We start from the raw sequence: 25,626 nt of genomic DNA, 5'->3' as shown, positions 1-25,626 counted from the left end.
CCCCCCTGACCATAACGCACTCGATCTTTGTTGCGGATGCAAGTGCCGGAGTTTCATGGGGTCTTACCCGTGCGTCTGGGTCTCAATGCTCTCGGGGTTTGCCGCCATTTTGCGAGCGTTCGCTTGGGGTGTCCGCGATCTTCTCCTCCCCACAGTCGATTTAGTGCCGATCCTCCGTCGGTGATCTTGTCATTCGGGCCTGATGTCCTTACGAACCCGATGGTGTTGTTGCTGGCTGTAACGATCGTCAAAACGGGCACAGAACGCACATTTTCGTGAGCCGTCCGGCGGAGCTGTGTAGCTACCCAGCCATTCCGCTGTGCGCCCCCTAGCGCCTCATGGCGAATCCAAAAATTTGGAAAATAAGAGAATTAATCACCTGCAAGAGTCAATACACCATTTATATGATTGAATGTCCTTGTAAATTGCGTTACATAGGAAGCACAATCTGTGAGTTAAAGAAACGAATTCTGGAGCACGTAAGGGCCACTGTAAATAAGGACAGAGCAAATGCGGTGGCCAAACACATGGAAACACACCACAACGGGAATTGGAAGCTCCTAAAATTCCTGGGCTTGGAAACGATGTCACTCTCGGACAGAGGTGGACACCGGGAAAAACTATTACGCCAGAAAGAGTCTCGACACATCTTGAACTTTAGAACGATGACCCCTTTCGGACTTAATCAGTCGGAAGAACTTTATGTGCATTTATGAAAATATCAAATTGAAACGCTTCTCACATAAATCTCCACAAACTTTCTTTTTCCCATCAATCCCACATAAATGATTATATTACAGAAAGACTCGGTCGCACGAAATATGAGAACTGTACATACTCATCAAATAACTTCAAGTTATAATTTTGTAGAAATGTCAGCCCACTAGAGGGCTATAAATTATGATCAGGAAGGAAACGGAAATAGTCTGCCCAGTGGCCCATTATTGTTTCCTCATTTTGACAATCATGTTGAGAAATGCAAAAAGTGTGATAAATATGATTTGGCTGTAAATGTAAATGTTATCAGAGAACAATGGTTCAACGAACAATGGGGGCAAATTGAATGAATTGAGTTTGAATTTGTTAGAACAGGCATTCCATTTTTAAAGGGCACTACATATCCCAGAATTCCTTTGAGAAAAGACTGAACTTGAATATGACCAGGTGACCGAGGTGGGTGGGAACTCCCATTTTAAAACACAATCAGCAAACAGTGTTTGTAGACAACCGTGATCAAGTTAGTTGGGAGCTAACGAAACGCGTTGGTTTTGATGCTGTGAAAAAAGCTGCAATGAACTTAAGAATAAATTAAGTTTTTCTCACGAAATTTGAAGTGACTGGAGTGGCGGCTTCAATTCTTTCCCAGTGGATCGTGTGTTCGTTGGGGGACCCAGTTGTAATATATATATATATATATATATATATATATATATATATATATATATATATATATATATATATTACCTACTGGCGGTCGCCAGTAGGTATATATAGTTAGGATTTTTTCTCTATGGGATTTTTGAAAATTCTATGTCTAATAACTTTGGCGTTTGTGGACGGAATTGGCTGAAATGTTCAGGAAAATGGCACATTTTGTTTCTGAGCAGCCCTTGAAAATTTGGGGGGGGTTCGTCAAGGGGGGGCCGAGAAAAAAGGGGGGTCCCAAAACGTGTTTTTAACATTGAGTTTTCCATAGGGCGGTTGGCCTCACTTTTAGCCCGAACGGCTGAATGGATTTGCACGAAACTTGGCAAAATTGTAGGGACTGGTAGCCCGATGTGCCTTTGCTAGGTCTCAATATATGTGCTCCAGTGGATTTTGAGAAATTAACGTTCAAAAAAAGATATATATCTGTAACAGAGGACAGGGCAGCGCTCCGGTTCGCGGACTTTTCGCGGTACGGAGCTTTGTGAAGCGAAGCTGATTGGTTCTCCGGCGTCTGTGAACATTCCAAACAGTCCGTAGCGGCCGCCATCTTGTCTCTCGGTAGGATCGAGAGACAAGAGGAGGCCAAAGCGAAGGGGCAAATGACCATAAGGGGGCATAGTAGATCCTCGCTGACCCCCTAGGTTTGATGTGGAGGTTTTAAAAGGGCCCCGCGGGGCAAAAAAAAAAAATAATAATAATAATCGAACGGCTGAATGGATTTGCACGAAACTTGGTAAAATATTAGGGACTGGTAGCCCGATGTGCCTTTGCTAGGTCTCAATATATGTGCTCCAGTGGATTTTGAGAAATTAACGTTCAAAAAAAGATATATATCTGTAACAGCGCTCCGCTTCGCGTAACGGAGGTTTGCGAAGCTGATTGGTTCTCCGGCGTCTGTAAACATTGCAAACAGTCCGTAGCGGCCGCCATCTTGTCTCTCGGTAGGATCGAGAGACAAGAGGAGGCCAAAGCGAAGGGGCAAATGACCATAAGGGGGCACAGTAGATCCTCCTTGACCTCTTAGGTTTGATGTGGAGGTTTTAAAAGGGCCCCGCGGGGCAAAAAAAAAAATAATAATAATCGAACGGCTGAATGGATTTGCACGAAACTTGGCAAAATTGCAGGGACTGGTAGCTCGATGTGCCTTTGCTAGGTCTCAATATATGTGCTTCAGTGGATTTTGAGAAATTAACGTTCAAAAACAAGATATATATCTGTAACAGCGCTCCGCTTCGCGGAGATAAAATTATATCTGTATTACCTAGCTGTTGCTAACACCAGTTAGCGACGGCTAGTAGGAGATAGCGACCATCTTGGGCCCCACTTTGCATGTGAGTGATATTTATCACTAATGACATGCAAAGTGGGCATGCCAAGATGTTAGCGACTGGAAACAGTCGCTAACATCGCTATCTCCTATTATCAACTTTTGGAAATATTCGCGATAAGCGCGAATATCTCCAAAAGCTAGCACCTGCCCTGAGCAGTTCTTAGCCATGTTATCCAATGGGAGGTGGATAACATGGCTAAGAGCATTAGCTCGGTAATGCATGAATATCGCTGAGTTTTCAGCGATATTAATGCATTGCGGTCGTTTTTTATCGTATTTGCGATAAACCTTGATAATAGCAAGGTTTATCTGCGATAATTTCTGACGATGCTTAGCGGTAAAAAAATCGTTGCTAAGCATCGTTAGGGATAAAAATCACTTAACTTTGGTAATATGCCCCAACGTCTGTTAACGTTCGATTCGAAGGAAATCAGGAAGTGTTGAAAAACATTGTCTGCGCCATCTTGTCTTTTTTCAAATGCCACACTTTTGTCGTGCACGGCAGTCATTTTAGATGCCTTGACCAGACCCACTCTGTGCACGCTGTCGATCCTTAGCATGGCTCCCCACCCTCGCAAGCATCTCCCCCAGGCAGTGGTCACCCCCGCTCTCTGTCTTATGCATGGGTAATAAACCTCCCCCCATCTGCGCTGCTCTTCCCTGAGAATCACACCCTGTGCCCGCCCGACACCTCCCTTTCGCCCTATTCACTACCACACCCTCTGACACTCCTTTTCCTCTGTGTCCGATTGTCCAGGCCGGTCCTAGGGTATCAGCTAGCCCTGCAGATGTAGTTTATGGCCCCAGCTGTAAAGAATCACCCCTCTTCAAAGGAGTTATAGTAGATCAAGGCCCACACTCGATGAGATCCGTCACAGCAGACGCGTTCCTATTATCTGAAAACCATCCTGTATTGTGATTGGGGAGGGGACCGAGCCTGAAGCGGAAGATTCCAGGGATGACTGTTTGTACATCAAAGTTTTTACAATTATGTGTCACATTAAAAATATATAGCACTCCGACAAAGTAGTAAGATTATAAAACTTTAATAACTTATAAATATATACAAGAAAACAAAAACAGTAATAACATATAAACATTTTTAGGGAAAAACAACGAAGTAGCGGTCGGCTGTGCGAATAGTCCCAACGCAGCACAACGTCCAGATTTCTGGCGTGGGGCGTCGCGGGGGGTGGGTCATCAGTAGCAAACTGTTGTGCGAATAGTTCCAAGGCAGCAGAACGATGGCACCAAGGTGATGTCCAGTAAGTTGCCGCACTGGTTTTGGTATCCTACAATGCTGCTCCGAATAACGGCGTGGGGCGCCCCGGGGGAGGCGGCGTGAACGGGCCTCTCCAGGTGGAGTCTCATCTGTTGTAGTGGGGCGCCCCTTTACCGTTTCAGTTGCCATTCCGTCCGTTTTTGGTCCACTGTGTCAAAAGCCGCAATTCAGCTGAGTTGCGCCCACTCTTGCGGTGCAGCGATAGGCGGCTGTCACAGGACTCTCAAAATGGCGGCAGGCTGTTTCCTTTTTGGGCCTGGTCCACTGAAATGGCCCTGGGACACCTTGGAAATCGGACGCTTGTCTGCTAGGTCTTGGACCCCATTCTCGAAAGCGTCCCCTCCGCCTTGAGGATTCATCAAAAGTTTTGGGGGCCCCCGACTCCTGTAGGCTTCTGGTGGGGAGCGGCTGCCATGATTGCTCGCGGAATGACCACGACGGAGCTACGAGATGGTGGTGCTCTCATGCTGACGCCAGCTTCAGTCTGAAACATCCAGAAACAAGGTGGGGCTTTCATCGTTTGGGAAAAAAAAAAGTTTTCATCCAATGAAAAGTGTTGTTTTTAGGTCATATGATCAAGCCTTCCATCATTAGGAAACCAAAAGTAAAATGAACCAATGAAAAGTTTTATAAACAAGTCACATGACCTGTTATGCGGCATAGGGTATAAAATGCGGAGAAAATACGTTGGCACGTGAGGCGGCGTCAGTAGCGGACCGATGTGCGAATAGGCCGAAGGCAACACAACGCGCCAAGATCCGGATGGCACCGAGGTGGTGTCCAGCAAGTTGCAGCACTGGTGTGGCCATCCTACAATGCTGAAAGTCGGCGTGGGGTGCCCCGTTGGCCTGTGAGTTTGCGTCAGTAGCGGACCGATGTGCGAATAGGCCGCAGGCAGCACAACGCGCCAAGATCCGGATGGCACCGAGGTGGTGTCTAGTAAGTTGCCGCACTGGTGTGGCCATCCTACAATGTTGAAAGTCGGCGTGGGGCGCCCCGTTGGCCTGTGAGATGGCGTCAGTAGCGGACCGATGTGCGAATGGGGCCAAAGGCAGCGCAACAATATTTTCGGAATAGAAGACACCACAAGGCGCTGAGATGCCAAGATCCGGATGGCACCGAGGTGGTGTCTAGCAAGTTGTGGCACTGGTGTGGCCATCCTACAATGGTAAAAGTCGGCGTGGGGCGCCCTGTTGGCCTGTGAGATGGTGTCAGTAGCGGACTGATGTGCGAATGGGGCCAAAGGCAGCGCAACAATATTTTCTGACTGACACCACATGGCTTTTAGATGCCAAGATCCGGATGGCACCGAGGTGATGTCTAGCAAGTTGCTGTACTGGTGTGGCCATCCTACAATGGTAAAAGTCGGCGTGGGGCGCCCTGTTGGCCTGTGAGATGGTGTCAGTTGCGGACCGATGTGCGAATGGGGCTAAAGGCAGCGCAACAATATTTTCTGTATGGAAGATACCACTAGGCGTTGAGATGCCAAGATCCGGATGGCACCGAGGTGATGTCTAGCAAGTTGCTGTACTGGTGTGGTCATCCTACAATGCTGAAACTCGGCGTGGGGCGCCCCATTAGCCTGTGAGATGGCGTCAGTAGCGGACCGATGTGTGAATAGGCCGGAACCAGCACAAGGCGCCAAGATCCGGATGTCACCGTGGTGGTTTCATAGTTGAGAGGCACTTCATCTGCAGTGGGGCGCCGAGATCCGGATGGCACCGAGGTGATGTCTAGCAAGTTGCTGTACTGGTGTGGTCATCCTACAATGCTGAAACTCGGCGTGGGGCGCCCCATTAGCCTGTGAGATGGCGTCAGTAGCGGACCGATGTGCGAATAGGCCGAAGGCAGCACAACGCGCCAAGATCCGGATGTCACCGTGGTGGTTTCATAGTTGAGAGGCACTTCATCTGCAGTGGGGCGCCGAGATCCGGATGGCACCGAGGTGATGTCTAGCAAGTTGCTGTACTGGTGTGGTCATCCTACAATGCTGAAACTCGGCGTGGGGCGCCCCATTAGCCTGTGAGATGGCGTCAGTAGCGGACCGATGTGCGAATAGGCCGAAGGCAGCACAACGCGCCAAGATCCGGATGGCACCGAGGTGGTGTCTAGTAAGGTGCACTGGTGTGGCCATCCTACAATGTTGAAAGTCGGCGTGGGGCGCCCCGTTGGCCTGTGAGATGGCGTCAGTAGCGGACCGATGTGCGAATGGGGCCAAAGGCAGCGCAACAATGTTTTCTGAATAAAAGACACCACAAGGCGCTGAGATGCCAAGATCCGGATGGCACCGAGGTGGTGTCTAGCAAGTTGTGGCACTGGTGTGGCCATCCTACAATGGTAAAAGTCGGCGTGGGGCGCCCTGTTGGCCTGTGAGATGGTGTCAGTAGCGGACCGATGTGCGAATGGGGCCAAAGGCAGCGCAACAATATTTTCCGAATAGAAGACACCACTAGGCGTTGAGATACCAAAATCCGGATGGCACCGAGGTGGTGTCTAGCAAGTTGCTGTACTGGTGTGGTCATCCTACAATGCTGAAACTCGGCGTGGGGCGCCCCATTAGCCTGTGAGATGGCGTCAGTAGCGGACCGATGTGCGAATGGGGCCAAAGGCAGCGCAACAATATTTTCTGAAGAGAAGACACCAAAAGGCGCTGAGATTCGGTTACCACCGAGGTGATGTCTAGCAAGTTGCCGCACTGGTGTGGCCATCCTACAATACTGCTCCGAATAACGGCGTGGGGTGCCCGAAAGGGGGGGGCGGGGCGGCGTGAACGGGCCTTCCTAGGTGGAGGCTCGTCTGCTGTAGTGGGGCGCCCCTTTACCGTTTCAGTTGCCATTCAGCTGAGTTTCGGCTGCTCTTGATGCTACAGCGACAGGCGGCTGCAACAGGACTCTCAAAATGGAGGCCTGTTCTTTGGATTTGGGCCTGGTCCACTAAAATGGCCCTGGGACACCTTAGAACTCGGACGCTCGATTTTTTTTTCCTTTCCTGTACATGCAAAAAAAGGTAAATGCCCGGTACGTTACACGCTTCATCTGCCACGATGAACTCTCCAGAGGAACCGAAAAAAAATATAGTTATGGTAACTATACCATGCATCGTCATATGGAGAGGTGGCACCAATTAATTATAGTGCTGCATAAAAGAGAGATTTGGAGGAGAACCCCTGACCTGCTAGTACATTCATCAAAGAAGTGGCACTGACAGCATCAGAGGCAAGGGAAACGGTCCCAAATATTTAGAAGAACTTTGGAAAGATTAAAATGACATGTTTAGATTGTGGCAAATTAATTTCATGTGGACAGATGAGTGTTACTCTAATAAATACAGCATATGAACATCATCATAGTCGATGGTTGGTAGAGACATTTTGACTATATCCTGGACCTGCCCGTCCTCGCCCAAAATGGCGCCGGAATAAATGGGACTCGTAACTCCTTGTTGTGTACTGGTTGCAGAACCTTGAAATCACGAGATACGTATGCAGTTTTGAAGCACATGGCGGGCGGGGACGAGAATTGATTGAATATTTCGACATCCCTATTGATATTAAGTTCTGATGTGTTATTGATTACTGTACTATTGAAAGTTCGAATTAACGTCACCCATGGTACTTGCCCGCAAATGTATATCTAGATAATTTTATTGTAACTGGCCCTGTCGTATTTTAATTATAAAATGTACGTCCACCGATTCCGTAACTGTTAGACACCTTAGTTCTTGCAACCTAATGGCCCGCCCGTTACGTTCCTCTACAGTGTAAATGTCTACTCATCATATACGATTACAGTTTGCTCCGTGGCCGGCCCACGTGGTTATAGGCTCGTATTTGTATAATGGAATTTTCACAATAAAGGTTTTTAAAAGAAAACATGGTAGTAGTATATACATTGGTAAAGTTTTTAATAATAGTCACTGTTTTAGAATCATTAAAAGGCAAGTGAAATAAAGCAGACCAATTACATGAAGGGTAAAAGGTATAATACGAAGGAACGCAGTAAAGATAAATGGTCAAGGGCTGTTGTGTTTTCTATTCCTGCAACATAAAGTGATCGATAAGAATCTCATATTCAGGCGTATCGGCGACTAAGACAGCAGGTCGACCCTCTTTTGCTCAACGGCTCCGTCATGGGACGAAGAAACGCTCTTTTTCTCGAAAAAAGAATATATTTTACTTGCAGGACAGTTGTAAATTTTCCGGGAAAGTACATTATCCTGGAACATTATAACATATATTTAAGAAAAAAATAATGTTCGGAAGTAATAAAAAGCGTAATTTTTAGGTCATATGACCAAGCCTTTCATCATTAGAATAAGAAAAGTAAAATGAACCAATGAAAAGTTTTATTAACAAGTCACATGACTTATTATGCTTACGTTACGCGCAGCGCGCCCCGGATGACTTCCGGATGCGCTAACGCGGCGCGTCATATGACGCATTACGCGACAACGCAGGTCCAGAATATAGTCAAAATGTCTCCACCAACCAGCGGTCGGAACACAACCCCTTTCAGCAGGCTAAATAGTTCTGTTAAATGACAACAGAAGGGACAGGCAACAAGAACCATTAGTCAAAGAGGGGAGGGCTAGTTCTTCTCTACCGGGTTACATTGGGGCGCTACCGGAACTGATCGAATTGGTAGTCTACAGTGTTTCTGGATGTTTCAGACTGAAGCTGGGGTTAGCATGAGAGCAGCACCATTTCGTAGCTCCGTCGTGGCCATTCCGCAACCAATCATGGCAGCCGCTCTTTATCGTTATTTTGGGCGGGGTGGGTGGCGGAGCTGAGCTGTTTTGCAGCCATCATTGTGTGGAGTTCAGTTCATTTCACTAGTTTTGTATTTGTCATGAGGGGTTGTTCCTAATGTTTCTATTTTAGCGAGGTCAAAAAGAGATCCCATTAGTGGCCTACTGATTTTGCTCGATTCCTTTTCTTTTTTTTTTACACGATTTTTCGTTATCTGCAAAGACTAAACAGAGTATTGCGACTCTGTGTTTGTTTGTAAATAGAGAATGAACCAAAAAGAACCAATTCTAAAACAGTAAATACTTGGATAACAATCAATCAAATGGAGAGAGAAGCAGGCACGACGTATTACAACGGGGGCAAAGGCCTGCGTTAACTACCCTTCACTATGTGCAAAGAGAGAGTACTCCTAATAGAAATGAGGGGGGGGGCGCACCATTCAAAGCAGATCAGTGTGCATAAACACGAAAATGTTTTCACTTACCACGTACTTGACATTCGACAGCTTATGATATTTGCTATTAAAAAACCATTGAAATTCACTGAAAAAACCATAGGTTATAGACCATATATAGTTAGGAATTAGCATTTACAAAACCTTGAAAATTCACTGAAAAAACCATAGGTTATAGACCATATATAGTTAGGAATTAGCCTTTAAAAAACCTTATTTTACTCACACAAAACCATTGAAATTCCATATATAGTTAGTTGCACTAACTATATATCGCGCACCCGCAATCCACTGCTGATGATGTCACATATTACATCATTCATGACATGGTCAGTGACATCACTGATGACATCACTGATGACATCTCAAATGACATCACTGATGACATCACTGATGACATCTCATTTGACATCAATGACCACATCACTGATGATATCATTCATGTGACAATACAATGCATCTCCTCACATTTTAATATAACCTCTGTTTCACCCAGTGTTAAATACAGAGTATAATTTTTGAAACCATTGACACACCAATACTAGTTAACACATACGTACTCACTGATTCCTACGTCTACACACACATTCACTCATTCACCCATACAATCATTCATACATACAATCACTCATCTTTACAACACTATCATATGCACTCATACACCTATACAGACACTCACACTCTGCCACTCATCCATGGAGTTACTCACACACCTAGTCAGTCCTGTAAAGAATCAATCACACTTCCATTTTCTTGTCTATACAGTTAAACATAGAGCACCTTACATTTTCAAACATATACTAACACATACTTACTTTCTTATACAATCATTGATACAAGTACACATTGATCTGCACAGAGTCACACACCTCCCAGCCAGCCACACACACACTCAGTCTCCCATACAAATACTTGGACAATCAATCAATAACCCATATAGTTACTCATATAGCTACTGATCAACACATGCAGCAGTTTACAGAACAACAGACATAATGATGCACAAATTAAGACAGTTTAGTCACTAACCCATGCACTCAGTGAGACACATTTAATCACTCACTCATACATTCAGTCATGCACCTACTAAATCCTTCGTCCAGACAGTTATACATCTACTCATTCTTCAATATGTAAAACATATTTAAACTTTACAGAAACACACAGTCACTGGATGATGTCATCAGTGATGTCATCAGTGATGTCATTTGAGATGTCATCAGTGATGTCATCAGTGATGTCACTGACCATGTCATGAATGATGTAATATGTGACATCATCAGCAGTGGATTGCGGGTGCGCGATATATAGTTAGTGCAACTAACTATATATGGAATTTCAATGGTTTTGTGTGAGTAAAATAAGGTTTTTTAAATTCTAATTCCTAACTATATATGGTCTATAACCTATGGTTTTTTCAGTGAATATATATATATATATATATATATATATATATATATATATATATATATATATATATATATATAAACATATATATAATGTAGATTTTCATCAGCCTTGATGGACCGAAAATCTGGATTTTATTAAAGACACGGAGGCTAATATTATGCAATCCTCATTATTGCGCCACCCACAGCAGCATCCTCAGAGAACATAGACAACAACAAAAGTTCTTAGAACATTAACAAAGAACAAGAACCTCCAAGACTCTAACTTCTTTTTGTGCTGCAGTAAAATAATTAAAGTCTTTATGAGTCCAAATTAAAACCAGTAAACAAATAATCAAAAATGGTATAAACTCCTTCTTCCTTTTTCATTGCTGTCCACGAGCTGAAAAAGAACAAACAACTGTTACCAACAAGGGTAGGGAGAGGAGGGATAATATCAGCCTCCGTGTCTTCAATAAAATACAGATTTTCTGTCCCTCAAGGCTAATGAAAATCTACATTTTATGGCAAGACCGGAGGCTAATATTATGCAAGTTCAAAGCCCCTCTATCAATAGCGAACTTGCATTTATCACAGGCTTAAAATAGAACTTCCTGAAAACAGAATCATTCGACCAATCCGCACATCTCAAAATATCATGCAAAGCTCCTCCAAGCATAAATGCCTTTGATGCCGAAGCACCTCTCACAGAATGTGCACCAAACCTACTCACATCAACACCAGCATTTCATCACTTCTTTCACCCATCTTGCTAAAGTAGGGTTTGAAACAGGTTTGTGAGGTTTCCTATATGAAATTAACAACTGATTCTCATTTGTAGGACGAAGCCCTACAGTCCTCATCTCATATTCCTTTAAACAACGTACAACACACAAATGCTCATGTCCATCAAAATAAGGATAAAAAATGCTATCCGAATTAGTCTTAGTTCTTCTACACAGATAAGAACAAACACCTTCTGGATAAACAATCCTAGCCCCCACATCTAAAGCCCTTACATCAGACACCCTTCTAAAAGACAATAAGCACAGTAACATAGTCCACTTTCCACTTAAAACTCTCAAATCTAGAACACTGTTACTCCCCAAATTTTCTAAGTACTCAAGAATGCTTGAAACATCCCACACTGCAGAATACCTGTCACCAGGAGGCTTGGAAACTCTTACACTCTTCATCAATCTCCTTACCAAATGACTCTGCCCAACCGATACTCCATTAACCAACTCATGACCAGCAGCAATAGCTGATCTATGCAAATTAATAGTCCTATACGCTAAGCCTGAAGCAAACAAAGATGCCAAATAATTTACTACATAGACAACATCCACTGAAACGGGATCGTAATCCCCCTCCACACACCAGCGTAACCAATTCTGCCATGCCAATCTATACATCTTCCTTGTCCCTGGAGCCCATGATTCTCTAATAAGTTGAGAAGCCTCATTCGAAAGTCCTGGCCTTTCCCAGACTCTCCTGAAATTCTCCATGCCATCAGATTCAACTGACCTGAAGTTACCAACTCGTGAAAATCTCCTAAAGCTCCTCTCAGAATGCCTGGAAAAGTTGGAAGTAGGATTGGACAATCTACTGACATTTCTAAAAGAATGGGATACCAAACTTGAGATTTCCAAAGGGGAGTTATTAATGCCACTGTCTGCTTCCACCTGCATATTAGCAATGTCACCCTGGTTATCAATACAAAAGGAGGAAAAGCATATGGTCGAAGACCCCTCCAATCCTGCCTGAAAGCATCTATCCCAGCCGATTCCGGATCTGGGCGCCAACTGAAAAACTTCTCCATCTGAGAGTTCCATCTGTTTGCAAACAGACCTCACAACTCCATTATCCTCTAAAACACTGACCTGTCTAGCATCCAATTGCTGGAATCTGTTTGGTTCCTCAAATACCAATCCGCTTGAACATTCTTCTGACCTGGTATATATTCCGCCTGAACCAAAATGTTCTGATCCAGACAATAATCCCAAAAAACTCTCGCCAGATCCGCTAGGTCTCTTGATTTCGCACCCCACAACTTGTTCACATATCTCACCGCTGAAACATTGTCCATCCTCGGCAAAACTGAACATTTGGCTTTGTTTTTCATAAAACTCTTTATTGCAAAAGAAACGGCCAACAGCTCCAAACAATGTATGTGCATATGACTCTCCTCTCCAGTCCACATTCCTCCTGTTGAAATTGCACCACATTGTGCCCCCAACCAGTTAAACTTGCATTCAACTCTATTATCAATTCCGGATTTACTCCGAAAATTGCTTTCCCATTCCATGCCTCCATATTCTTTAGCAACCAATTTAGTTCTGATCTTGCCTCTCCAGAAAGAGAAATCTCCTGAGAATATTTCATACCATGCCTTAAATGACTACCCTTCAATCTCTGGAGAGCATGATAATTCAAAGGTCCTGGAAAAATAGCTTGTATTGTTGAAGATAAAAGACCTACAATTCTCGCCAACATCCTCAAAGAAATAACATTCATAGACAAAACCCTTCGAATTTCCTTCCTTATTTTCTTTATCTTGTCTAACGGTAACCTCAACTGAACTTGAATAGTGTCTATCATGAAACCTAAAAACTGTGTTTCTTGACTTGGGGTCAAACATGACTGGGTTAGCAAAGACGGAGCTTAAAAACACCCTCCTGAAACATACAGGTAGTACCAGAATGATTAAATACATAAAACAAAGCACGTTTAACTCCTATCTAGAATATAACGTTAATGAAGGCTTACAATCATACCTCACTTTTGTCAGCAAACGTTTGCACCGTTTTGTATTATTTCGCTTACGCTTAGGGATTGTGCTTCACCTTGTGGCATTCCCAACAATTAAGAAACCTGGGACATGTCCATTCCCCTGTGATGGTGCATCCAAACAGAGTAGCTGTCATTTCATGTTGTTTTGCAAATTTTATATTTCTTATAGAAAATTTTATTTGAAACCCATCTTTTTAAAATATAACACGCGCAGTACAAAGAAAGCGATGCAACTAATGTTTAATCTAGAGAGTCCAGATATATGTTTTTATGTAGCTACTTATATTTTAAAATGTATTTTTGCATGGAAATCAATTATTGTATGATCCCAATACATGGCCCTGATTTATACGCACTTTATTATTGCCAGTTTGCACATGTATTATCAGTCGTTTGTATTAATATGCATTTTAACACTGCCAATTTTGCACATGCGCCAGAAAATGGGTATTTTTAGCATTACTGCACTTTATACTGCCAGTTCGTACCTGTACTACCGGGCGAATGTATTAATATGCACTTTCAAGATTGCTCATTTTGCTCACGAGTTGTAAACGTATATTGTACATAGTATTGAGGATTTGGTAAATTATAGTTGATGTAAATTGTGACGTATATGCAATTGACTTACATGCCCCTTACTATTGCTAGTTTGCACACGCATTATTAGTCGTATGTATTAATATGCATTTTAATATTGCCAATTTTGCACATGTTCAGTAAATGAGTATTTTCAGCACTTTTGCACTTTATACTGCTAGTTTGTACATGTATTATCAGGCAAATGTATTAATATGCATTTTAAGTTTGCCCATTTGCACATGTGCCGCAAATATATATTGTATATAGTACTGAGGTTTTGGTATATCAGAGTCGATATAAATCATGACGTACATGCATTTTACTTTTGATTGTTGCTATATGGTTGTATATATACATACCGAATAAAGCACTTTTGAACTTGAACTTGACTTGGGGTCAAACATGACTTTTCACTGTTCACAATAAAACCTAGACTTTCCAAAAGGTTCACAGCTAACTTTGTGTATTCTTCCACTCTCCTCTTCTCCTGGTCCATAATCAAAATGTCGTCTAAATAAATTATCACACAAATTCCTCTTTCTCTCAAATATGCAACAACTGGACGAAGCATCTTTGTAAAACACAAAGGGGCCGAGGAAAGACCGAATGGGAGACAAACAAACTTCCATAATTTTCCTCCCCATCTGAACCTCAGAAATCTCTGATGTTCTAACCATATCGGAATTGTCAGATATGCGTCCTTCAGATCCAGACGAGTCATCCAATCCCCCGTCTGAAGTATTTCTCTCAACATATGCAAACCCTCCATCTAGAAATGAAGGTACTCTACCCAGTCGTTGGGACTCTTCAAATTTATCACAGGTCTCATACCCTTCCCTTTCTTTTCTACCAAGAAAATTTTGCTTATGAATCCCGCACACATTTCCAATTCTTCCACAATCGCTCCTTTCATTAACAATTCCTTTACTTCTTTTTCTACCAACTCTGACAGCTCTGATTTGAACTTGATCATTGGTGGGCACCAAAACTGTACAGGATCTTCTATGAAGTCTATTCGATAACCCAAAACCGTCTGCAACACCCAAGGATCCCTTGTTAACATACACCAATTCTTGTAAAACTGGGCAAGTCTGCCGCCCAACTTTACTTGGGTAACAAAAAGGTCTTGTCTTACCTGACCTTCTTGATCTCCTATTTCCCCTAGAATTTCCTCTCTCCTTCTGGGGATAGAAACCTCCGGGTTGATATCCAGATTGTTGTTGATAGTTGTAGTTGTAATTTCTAAATCCCTTCGCAAAAGAGGCCCTTGTGATTCCTTGACAACGGCCGGGAAAACAACCTCTACTTCTCTCGGCCCTGCCGAAAACCCGAGGGTCAAAAACTTTCAGAAGCAAACTTTGATAACAAAACCTTAATTCTCTCCTCCATACTTAATTCTCTTTGAGTTATAGCATTAACCTCTGACATACTGTAAACCAACAAATTACTAACTCACTAAATGAACTTATTCTAATTAGTAAAAATATCAACAAACTATTAAAATAAACGTCCTAGAATTCTCCCTTTCCTTCACTAATAAACAACCCTTGAATATTCCTAAACTCCTCCGTCTCTCAAAACGTCTGAATTTCTCTTGTCAGTTTCAGTCAGGAACTGACCTGTCTGTTTTAGTCTAGAACACCGAAATACATCACAGAATTTACTACAATAACAAATCAATCCTACTTGCTACATGTGCCTTAACTAAACCAGCAACCTCCACGCTAAAATCCGGTCAGATTCTCTTGGTCTGAGAAACTGACTCAAGTGCACGTGCTTACGTCAACCTCTACGTCGAACGTGTGCGTAACGTCATGACACTGCGGACTTCCTCAATCAATGTACAGTACCATCATTGTGACGTTCTTGAACTTGAACCAGAACACGCTATGCAACGGTAATTTTTATTTAAACATTTGTAAAAACATGCATTAACTTGAAAAAATTAAAGAAACTGAGCTTCTAGATTAAGCGAAACCCATTATTGTTAATTTATCTCCTCTCTAACCTTCGAAAGGTCAAGAGCTCCAAGCACGGAATACATGTTAAATTTATGGTCTCAACTCTCTTGCACTGAATCTTAAAAAAGCAGACAAATAAACCTCTACATGATCTCTTTGACCTTGACAACACATTAAGATATTTTAACATATTAAAAGCAGTTTAGAGTTTTCTTTTAATAATAAAACTAGAGCTCTTGCTAACAAGAATAAATTACGAGCAAAATTGTACAAAAAATAGATAGACTGTCTCTGTGTTTAAATTTCATTCTCAGTAAAAATTATTATCATAGAGAATCATCCAAACTCAAATGTTCGTTTTCAACATGCAAACCATTTAAAACTCCTGTTAACACAAAACCATGACTCATTCAAACTTTTTAGTTATAGAGAAATTAAAAACATGACTTATCTTAAGGGCAGCAGCAAAAAAGAAGGAAGAGTCATGGAGGTTCTGGCTCTTTGTTAATGTTCTAAGAACTTTTGTTGTGTTCTGTGTTCTTTGAAGATGCTGCTATGGGTGGCACAATAAAGAGGATTGCATAATATTAGCCTCCGGTCTTGCCATAAAATTCAGTAATTATGCATATCTGATTTAGTTATAACTGGTGATTTACTCCACTGGCATATAATTCCACTTTACACTTTGTTTTGTTCAGTGAATTTCTAGTTTTTTTCTTTAAACATAAAGTAGTATTGTAATTCCATACCTAAGTACACTTCAACAGGCCCTGCACACAACCTCTTACTGATGGACAAACCCCCCACCACACACTGCCATACACAGCAGGATGGTGACCAGGGCCTCCGCCTTGCTGCCTGCAATCCCATGGCCATCTACCCCACATAATTTATACAGTCACATTATTTTTTATGATAAACTCAGGACGAGGGGAGTGAGCCTCTGTGTCCTCAAAATGGCGGCCATAGCATTTATATTGAAATTAGGGACTGTCAATCAAATTGCTAGGTCATGCCCAGATATCACACATTTTTTAACCTGAAAAATGGCTGAACGAATGTACACCATATCAAAAAGGCATACTTTCTGAGCCCCCCTGAACCCTGCTTTTCTTGGCTCCCGCTTGACGGATCACCCTGAAACTATTCAGGAGCCAAAACATACAAGATGATGGACAGAATGTTGCACAATGGCAAAACATTCACCCCCAGTCACAGATCTGGGTTTAATCCATCGTTATTTTGCTCACCAAGCCACCCCAGTTCAGACATGGCCATATGCAAATCAGTCTTGATCCTGTGCCTCATGGGAACAGTACAGACCGAACTGCCAAGCCATGTCTTCCCTGGACTGGAATCAAGCATCCTAGGACCGGTTTCTGGCTCTCAGCCTTCATCAGCCAGGATAGCTTGACTCCAGTGGCGTAGTAAGCACGGGACCCACGTCTGGGCATACCCTTCCCACATAGGGTGAACAGCAAAACACACAAGATGATGGACGGAATGTTGCACAATGGCAAAACATTCACCATCAGTTACAGATTTGACTTTAATCCATCGTTATTGTGCTCACCAAGCCACCCCAGTTCAGACATGGCCATATGCAAATCAGTCTTGACCCTGTGCCTCATGGGAACAGTCCAGACCGAACTGCCAAGCCATGTCTTCCCTAGACCGGAATCATGCATCCTAGGACCGGTTTATGCCTATCAGCCTTTATCAGCCAGGATTGCTTGACTCCAGTGGCGTAGTGAGCACAGGACCCACGTCTGGGCATACCCTTCCCACATAGGGTGAACAGCAAAACACACAAGACGATGGACGGAATGTTGCACAATGGCAAAATAACGATAGATTAAACCCAGATCTGCCCCCTTTATAAAAAAAGCCAGAGTAAGGTGGATTCGGCAATTATGTAATAACTTGGGTCTCAGGAACTACTTAGCAGTTTACAGGATCCTGAAATATGACTCTACACCATTGATAGCTTTTGTCACCTCAAGGTTTTTGTTTTCAATGTGGTGCACTCGCAGAGCTAGGATTAAGGCAACAGAAAGTCTCTCAAGCTAGGTTGCAGTGAATGAACCCTTAGGAATGAAAAGCATCTCCTGCTATTAAATATTCTTGTCATTTGGTGTTCGTCATATGTTTCCCTCCCTATTTTTACCTTCAATTTTAATATTTTGTAATATGTTATATTTGTATCTCGATTTTATTCACACTTTTAAGCTGGTCTCATGTAAAGCTTTATACTATCCCTTGGATCAACAGTCTAAAATTTTAGATTTTAGATTGTGTTTTGTATTCTGCTTTTATGGTTGAAAACTGTCGAAATAAAGCTTTATTGACTGACTGACTGACTTTTAGTTTTTTAATAACATTGCAGATGTTGTATATCTGCTTGAAACTAAAAAAATAGATCTGCTTTGGTTTCTTTAAGGGATGTTTCCAGCAGATCCAGAGGGGGGCACAAAAGTGCAATTTCTCCTTTTAATTTCCTCATGATTGTTTGCTCTTTGATACAGAAAAAATGCTAAATTTGTGTTTAAAGCGGTGCTTGTTTGGGGTATGACAAGGTTACATTTTAGAGATATTTGGAGCGTTAATTCATCCATCCCTCATGGATTGGCAAATCCATGGAGGGTTCATGATATCATTTTAAAAAATACAGGCCCCTCATTGGACCCCAGAGATGTTCCTCCTGCATACACTGTGGATTCGCAGATCTGTTGTGCTCTGAGTGGCTGGCCATCGCAGAAACATTTCTGTTGCAGGGGACAATACTCAACACAATGCACTGAGCACTGTATTGGGAAAAATAAAAAGAAAAGGGCACAAGCAAGCATAAAGAACCTAGTCTGGCCTCCAGGCCGATTTAAGGGTACACAAACGATCACCCCTGGTATAAAAATAAAAACCAAAACATCTTTTATTGTGGGATCTGCGGGTTCTAAACAGGATTGGTGCACCTTAGATGCCTTGTGCCACAGAATTCACAAATATGGCATGGGTTCTGTGAAAACTTCATAAAATTGGAAAAACGTGTTTTGGGCACTAATGCTGTGCTTGGTAAATGTCCACATGAAGGGGTTGGCTGCCACACAGCAGGGTGGGAGCAGGGCCTGGTCCGGCGGACGGCACATTCCCTGTGAAAAACCCAGCCATGCTCAACTAAAGTCTGAATGCAGCACTGGTTGGCTGGATAAGGAAAGTTGGGAGCAGGGGCGCAGCAGAGGCAAGGCCCTGCAGTCAAACTTTCTGCAGATGGCTGAAGGCTGTGAGCAGCTGTGATTGACCATCCATGGTGGGATGGGTGTGGGACTTGGCTTGAGGCCAGGCCCAGCGACAAACCCCATGGCACAATGCTGAAGGCCATGCACTCGAGTGTTGGTTGCCCATGAGTTGGGTCCCCTGTGGAGGGTGGCGCACAGTGCTTGGAAGCCATACCATGTGACCAATACCTCACTTCACTAGGCCTTCAGTCGTGCACAGTTAGGGCTTGAGGGTTGGATGTCTGTGGGGTGTTGGCCACAAATGGCCAGGCAATCTGGCCAACACTAACCTCAGGGCAAGGCAAAACCCTAAACACAGCTGGGGATGGCCACCGGCAGCGACTTTCACCAAGGAAGCTCTTGGATTTTGTATATCATCCAAAATGAAAAGTCATGTTAAAGATAAGGTATTGTTGACTATTGTACCTCAACATATGTTTAGAAAAACCTGGGAATTTCACCTAAAAAACCACGTTTGCAGTGCAGTTATGGTAAATAATTAAAACTGAAAAGGCACAGAAATTTTGAAGTTATGGTTGGGAGTATGATTTATAACTCACATAACAACCATGCAAATACATCACTCGTACATCAAATTCAAATCTTATGACTTTGCAATATTTATACCAATACCTAACACCACCTAAATGTGAAATGTTATTAAACTGCAACACCTCATCAAATTATACTGCATCCTATAATGCATACTGCATTCATTGTCATTTCTGTCAAATTGATAAGGGAAATGTGCTATGTAATCATATCTGTAAAATAATTTATAAAATATTTAATGGCATCTGTTTCATTAAGGGTGTGGTCTGGAACATTGATTTCACTTAGAATAGTTAAAAGTTAGTTATGTATGGCTACTGAATACAAAACTGAAATAGCCCTGAAATGAATCTGTTATGGTGTAGAAGACACAATGTACCCTTAGTTGGATTGTATGTTAAAATTAAACACATCTACAAAGGGTAAGTCAAAGATTTGGGTGGGGTATGGTGCCTTCGAAACTTTGAGCATTAACTTTGCAATTTCAAACAAGAAACACTTTTTTAATACGCCTGATAAAAAATTGTGCAAAAATAAAAATAGATTAATGTGGTGGCAAATTACATATTAAACTGTGTATGCAGCAAGAGAAAGTTAGTAAAAGGATGTATCTTTTAACATTTTCGTTAGTTTTTGGTGGTTCCTGGTTTGAACATGTCAGAGGCTGGATCGCACATAAGGAGAATTTCAATTTCCTATTAATTTCGTTTGAGGATATGGTAAAGGTAAGCTTGATATTACAGTGTTTATCATGCTATTTAATATTTCACTTACCAAGGTTTAATATCTAAACTGCTATTTAGTTGTGTGTCGTAGTTATTACGTCCACAGCATCGTAGCATGCCTGGGATCTGAACATAGGTATTTATTTGTTTTTAACAACACCTCACTTTGATTCGTCACTTGTTGGGCACTGTTGGCTCAAATGAGCAAATTAATAGGTATCAAAATGAACACCAGTTTGGAGCCAATTGGCGGACCAAAATGAATGGAAATCCTCACAATAGTTTCAACAATCACAAAATATTTTGCATGATGACTAGATATCAATATATTTATTACTTAAATGTGACCACTTAAATCTCAATTCTTGGGTTACTTGTATCTTGTATAATTTAATGTTTTATTTATGCTCATGCTGATTGCAAAGCTTTCTCTTGACTGTGACTTATTTTTAGGAGAAATGTTTTGCGGAAACTGTGATACCGGATGTGTGCCTCAGCTGCATGTGCTAAACTAGCAATGTGCACCACCCGACTTACAGAAAATGAGCATTTTGGAAGGAAGTACATATCTCGAATATGTCTACTTTGCAATGACGTAAACTGAACAGTTGTGAAGGAAAGCTATGTGAGATCATATATACTCGCGAACAGATGGTTAAAGTGGTAAAATCTTGGTAAAAAACATTGTGAAAGTCCTGATTTTGTCATGGATGTTCTTGCATAGCACTATGTTCTCGCATTGCTCACGTAAAACCAGGAGTTCTCCCAAGAAATATGCATTTTACACACAAAGAAATTGCTACAATGAATGCCTATAACCCAACCACCTCTTGTATCACTTGTTGTCTTTATTCTTGTCTTTGCCCCTGTACAGTGCTCTGCTGGATTTTGGCTGGGTTCACACTATAGAAATAAAACACATACATACATTCTATGTATAGACTTATTAGATCAACCGTAATGGATACATGCATTAGATTAGGTGACCAGTTAAGTGTAGTCACTTGAAAACAAACACACTCCTCTGAGCACAAAATTAGATTCAAAACCTAATACTATGAACACACCTACTGAGTAGACCAGGGCTGCATTACTTATATGATGCACTGTCCTTGTTTGCACCATGGCACATCTTTAATCAGTTTTGCTTAACACAAACAGGGAAAGTGCACCTTATTACAATGAATGCACAGCCCGCAGGGAAGCCATAAACTTTCATTGTCCTAGGGCAGTGCATTAAATGATATGCAATGCAGTAGGTTCATGTTTCTCTGTGCATGCGGCAACCCACATGCCCTTTAAACAGGGGTTAGGGATCGCTCTGCAAGCGGGTGCAGTAAGTGACTGCACCCACCTGCACCGGGATCCCTGGAGGTTCCATTGGACCCCCATTCACTCCTTCTGATGGTTGCCATCAGGGGGCGCACCAAAAGTGTGCCATATTTTTGTGGTGCATTGTCAGTGCACTGCCTCAGCGCCCTTTTTCCTCTGCACCTGCTTCTGATTTATTGCCATGCCAATGAAGAACACCCTCTGAAGACAATGATGGTGTTAAATGCATGCCAGAGATATCAGTACTATAGAAGGGTCTTCACATGCATCTGCTGTCCCTTCTGTAATAGCATAGTGCCTCAGGGACACGCAAAGAGGGTGCACACTCCTGTTTCATCCACGAGGCACTATGTGTGATATGGCCAATGGAAGAAGTGTAAACATTGCACCAATAAATAACAGAATACAGAATACAGTGAGTAATAACACAAATAAATCTGTAGGAAGATTATAATGGGCTAGAAGAAAATGTAAACAATCATAGAAAGCAGACTTTGAGAAATCAAAATCATCATCAATATTGGCAGGTAAAATGCATTCCCAAACTAGGTGTCAAGGAAAAATCTCCAACAATTCAATCCCCCACACATGTCCAAAAGAAAGAGAATGACACAGTACTCCACGTAAATCCACTATTGTTTACAACCCTGTGAATCATTTATGAGGACTGTAAAATGTAGGTTTGAATTGCTAAAGTTTTATCATTTGTCTATTGCATATTTGACAGGCTTCTTGGTACCAAGAATTGACAGAGTGACCTACTTTAAAATGCAAATGAACAAAAAGAGATGAGCTTTAGATAATTTCCCAAGTTAGATCAAGTTGAAAATAATTCCACAAAAATGGATCATGGATTGAAAAGGGTCTTCCTCCTAAACCTTATTGTATGTAAAGTAGTAGCAAATTGTGATAAATAATCATTAACTGAATACGAGACACAGCTCACCCTCCCACCCCTAGTCACTCTTTGCCTCACTCTTTGCTTTAAATTGCCCACCTCTAACGCATCTCACCAATGGATAAGAAACTTTTATTCCTAATACCCAGCTGATGCTAGGGGTGCCTTGGGCCACTCTCTATGTCTCCCTTCACCATAAACTCAGGTTTTACTTATAAAATGTGACATGCTAAAATGCTGGAAAATGGCAGCATTGCTTTGTTGTTAGAAGGGTGCGTTCTCCCTTATTAAAAATATGTTATCTTTGCCCAAATTGTTTAAAAGAAAACTTTCACATTCTTTTAGGACCTTCGCTCTGTTGTTCTGAAGATATGCCAGTTTGTAGGACGGCAGCTGACTGATCATGAAATTGATATTGTTCTCGAAAAATCTGATTTCAAGAAGATGAAATCAGACCCAAATGCAAACTATGAGTTCCTGGATGTGAAAATTGTGGACAAACAACGAGGGAATTTTGTTCGCAAAGGTAAGAAATACGAACTACAGCAAATGCGAAAAGATTGACAAAAAGAATAACTGTGACATTTTTTAAAGTATTCAGATGAAGCTTTTGCAGCATAAATTGGCACCAAGAACACAAACTGGTAAATGTTTTATGCTCGAAGGAAATTTAAAAAAACACATTTGTCAATTATTAAGAGTGCCTCTTTACTCCAGAATGGAAAACATCCTTTACAACGGAACCGTTACAACGCGATACCGTTACAACGCAGGATTTACAACGAAAGTCGTTACAACGACTTTTGCTGGAGGGTGCTCTAGGATAGGGGATAGTTTAATTTACTATCCAACACCTTCCCTACTATCCACGGGGACTGGATTTGGAATAGTAAATTAAACTATTCACTATCCAGCGTCCCCCAATGCAAGTCGTTGTAACGACTTGCGTTGTTAAACCTGCGTGGTAAAGGTACGCGTTGTAACGGTACGCGTTGTACCGTCATACATCCAAATTGTAACAGTTAAGTGGCATAAGGGTGTAGAAAACAGAAACACAAATTTGCTACTATCACTGTGCAAGCACCGACTAGGACCTGGGTAAATGGTGATGTGACTTTAATTCCCTGACGGTTCAATTCAGAAAAGATGATCGGAGGGATGGGAGCGGGAGTGTTTCAAAAGATTTAGTAAAAACGTCCAAAACTATTTAGACTCTAGAGAGTGAAATCGGACCAGTAGACCAGGTATGCAGCTACGGTCTAGTGATTGGTGCTTGTGCGATGGTGTGGAGGGCACTTGTTGTCATGTAGTGGAAAGGAGGGAGCTAATTTGTGTGCTAGACTTACGCAGTTGGGAATACAGTGGCAGCTCCTCTACTAAGGCAGAGAAGCGTCGCCCCACTGCTTTGCAGTAGTGTAAATAAAGGATAAATAAAATGATAATAACTCGATGTTATTAGCATTTTATTTTTTACAGCAGCTTGGCAGGGAGAGGCTGCTCTGCTCACAGAGCAGGGAGAGGAGTGGTGGGCACACTGTAAGTGTGCATGAATGTTTGGCTGGCAGTCTTGGGCTGGCCAAACTGTCATGCGCACTTTGCATGTTCTCCGCTCAGGCTGCATTACAGCCTGTGTTGAGAACATGCCCAGACTTTCAGTCCCCATCTGAGTGCCCAACCATGGGGCTCAGATCAAACACAACTCTGCATTGCAACATTGTGATTGGCTTGGGGGAGCCTAGGTGCTTCCTGTTCCGGCCCAAAGTAGAGGAGAGACACAGCAATCAAGTACGTTTATTTTTCTTTTTTCACACCTTTTTACCGCCTTCCCCTGCCCTGCCACCCCCGATCCATGCCAATTGCAACTGTGGAAAAATGTTTGTTTTTATGTTAGAGTTTTCCTAAGACTGCATGCCACATTGGAGTGCTAGATTCAGCAAAGCACAGAAAGGTAGTAAAACTTAGGCCTCAGTGGAACTTGCAGAGTTTAGCTCCATGGAATTCTGTGGAGTTACATAAAAACTCCACGATATTCTGTGGAGTAACACCAACAGGCAGAAAAAGCACATTGTGCTCTTCATGCATAGACTTGAGCTCTGGTAGAGCATTTACCACTTAAAAATCAGTGCAAATGTCACTACACTATTTTCAAGTTGATTTTGCTGCTACTTGAGTAGAAAATCTACTTGCTCTGACCGCGCTCACCTGCATTCATAAAATCTTGCAGGAAGTCCTCCTAACGACCGAAAATCACGATAGGGAATGCCAAATCTTGCTCACGCTTACCATCTTGCATTCTGAAGCCTTGTATTGTTATACGAACAGGAAACAAAATTGGATTGACGGAATTTGCCGGGAACTCCATATTACAAGAGTAGCTCAGAATCTCCAAATTTCTCTAGTTCCGATCATGGATTTAGATTTCCGCCTGGGCCTAGTAAAAATACAACTTTCACTAGAAGTTAGAAAAAAGTACAATGAAATAAGAGATTGCTTGATCATCATTTCTCAATGGTGATTCACAAATCGAGATCAATTCCGTATCGTATTTTAGGAATTTGATTTCAGTATGTATCATACAGGCATAAACTTGTTTTAATATTCGCTCTGATTCTTAATTGCAATTTAAAGATTCTCAAATACTGCATCTGTAAATTGCAAATGCATTGCCAAACTGCAATTATCACATTTGGGTAGTGTTTGATGACCCCGTAATGAGGAATTTCTGAAACACATGCTCTGGGAAAGCCTGGGGAACACAAAGCAAGGCACATATTTTTGACCAAACAAATATAGAATGGATTTCTTACTTCCATCTCCCAAAAATTGACACCATGTCAAGATAAGAAGTAGAGAAGGATAGGAGAGAAAGATAAAGAAACCTG

The 25,626-nt window shown here is 42.1% G+C and overlaps 1 protein-coding gene across 1 annotated transcript in view; it reads left to right on the top strand.

Annotated features, from left to right (window-relative positions):
• The window catches only part of LOC144763171 (amine sulfotransferase-like), a 249,930-nt gene that overhangs the window by 215,696 nt on the left and 8,608 nt on the right, over positions 1–25,626 (top strand). Inside the window, exons 6-7 of the mRNA XM_078648511.1 lie at positions 20,420–20,514; positions 23,090–23,270. Of these exons, the coding sequence (XP_078504637.1) occupies positions 20,420–20,514; positions 23,090–23,270 (276 nt within the window). The remainder of the gene's footprint in view (positions 1–20,419; positions 20,515–23,089; positions 23,271–25,626) is intronic.

This window comes from Lissotriton helveticus, chromosome 6 (assembly GCF_964261635.1).
Source record: "Lissotriton helveticus chromosome 6, aLisHel1.1, whole genome shotgun sequence".
Lineage (NCBI taxonomy): Eukaryota > Metazoa > Chordata > Amphibia > Caudata > Salamandridae > Lissotriton > Lissotriton helveticus.
Note: the sequence above shows the minus strand (reverse complement) of the source record. Positions and strands in the feature narration are given on the sequence as shown.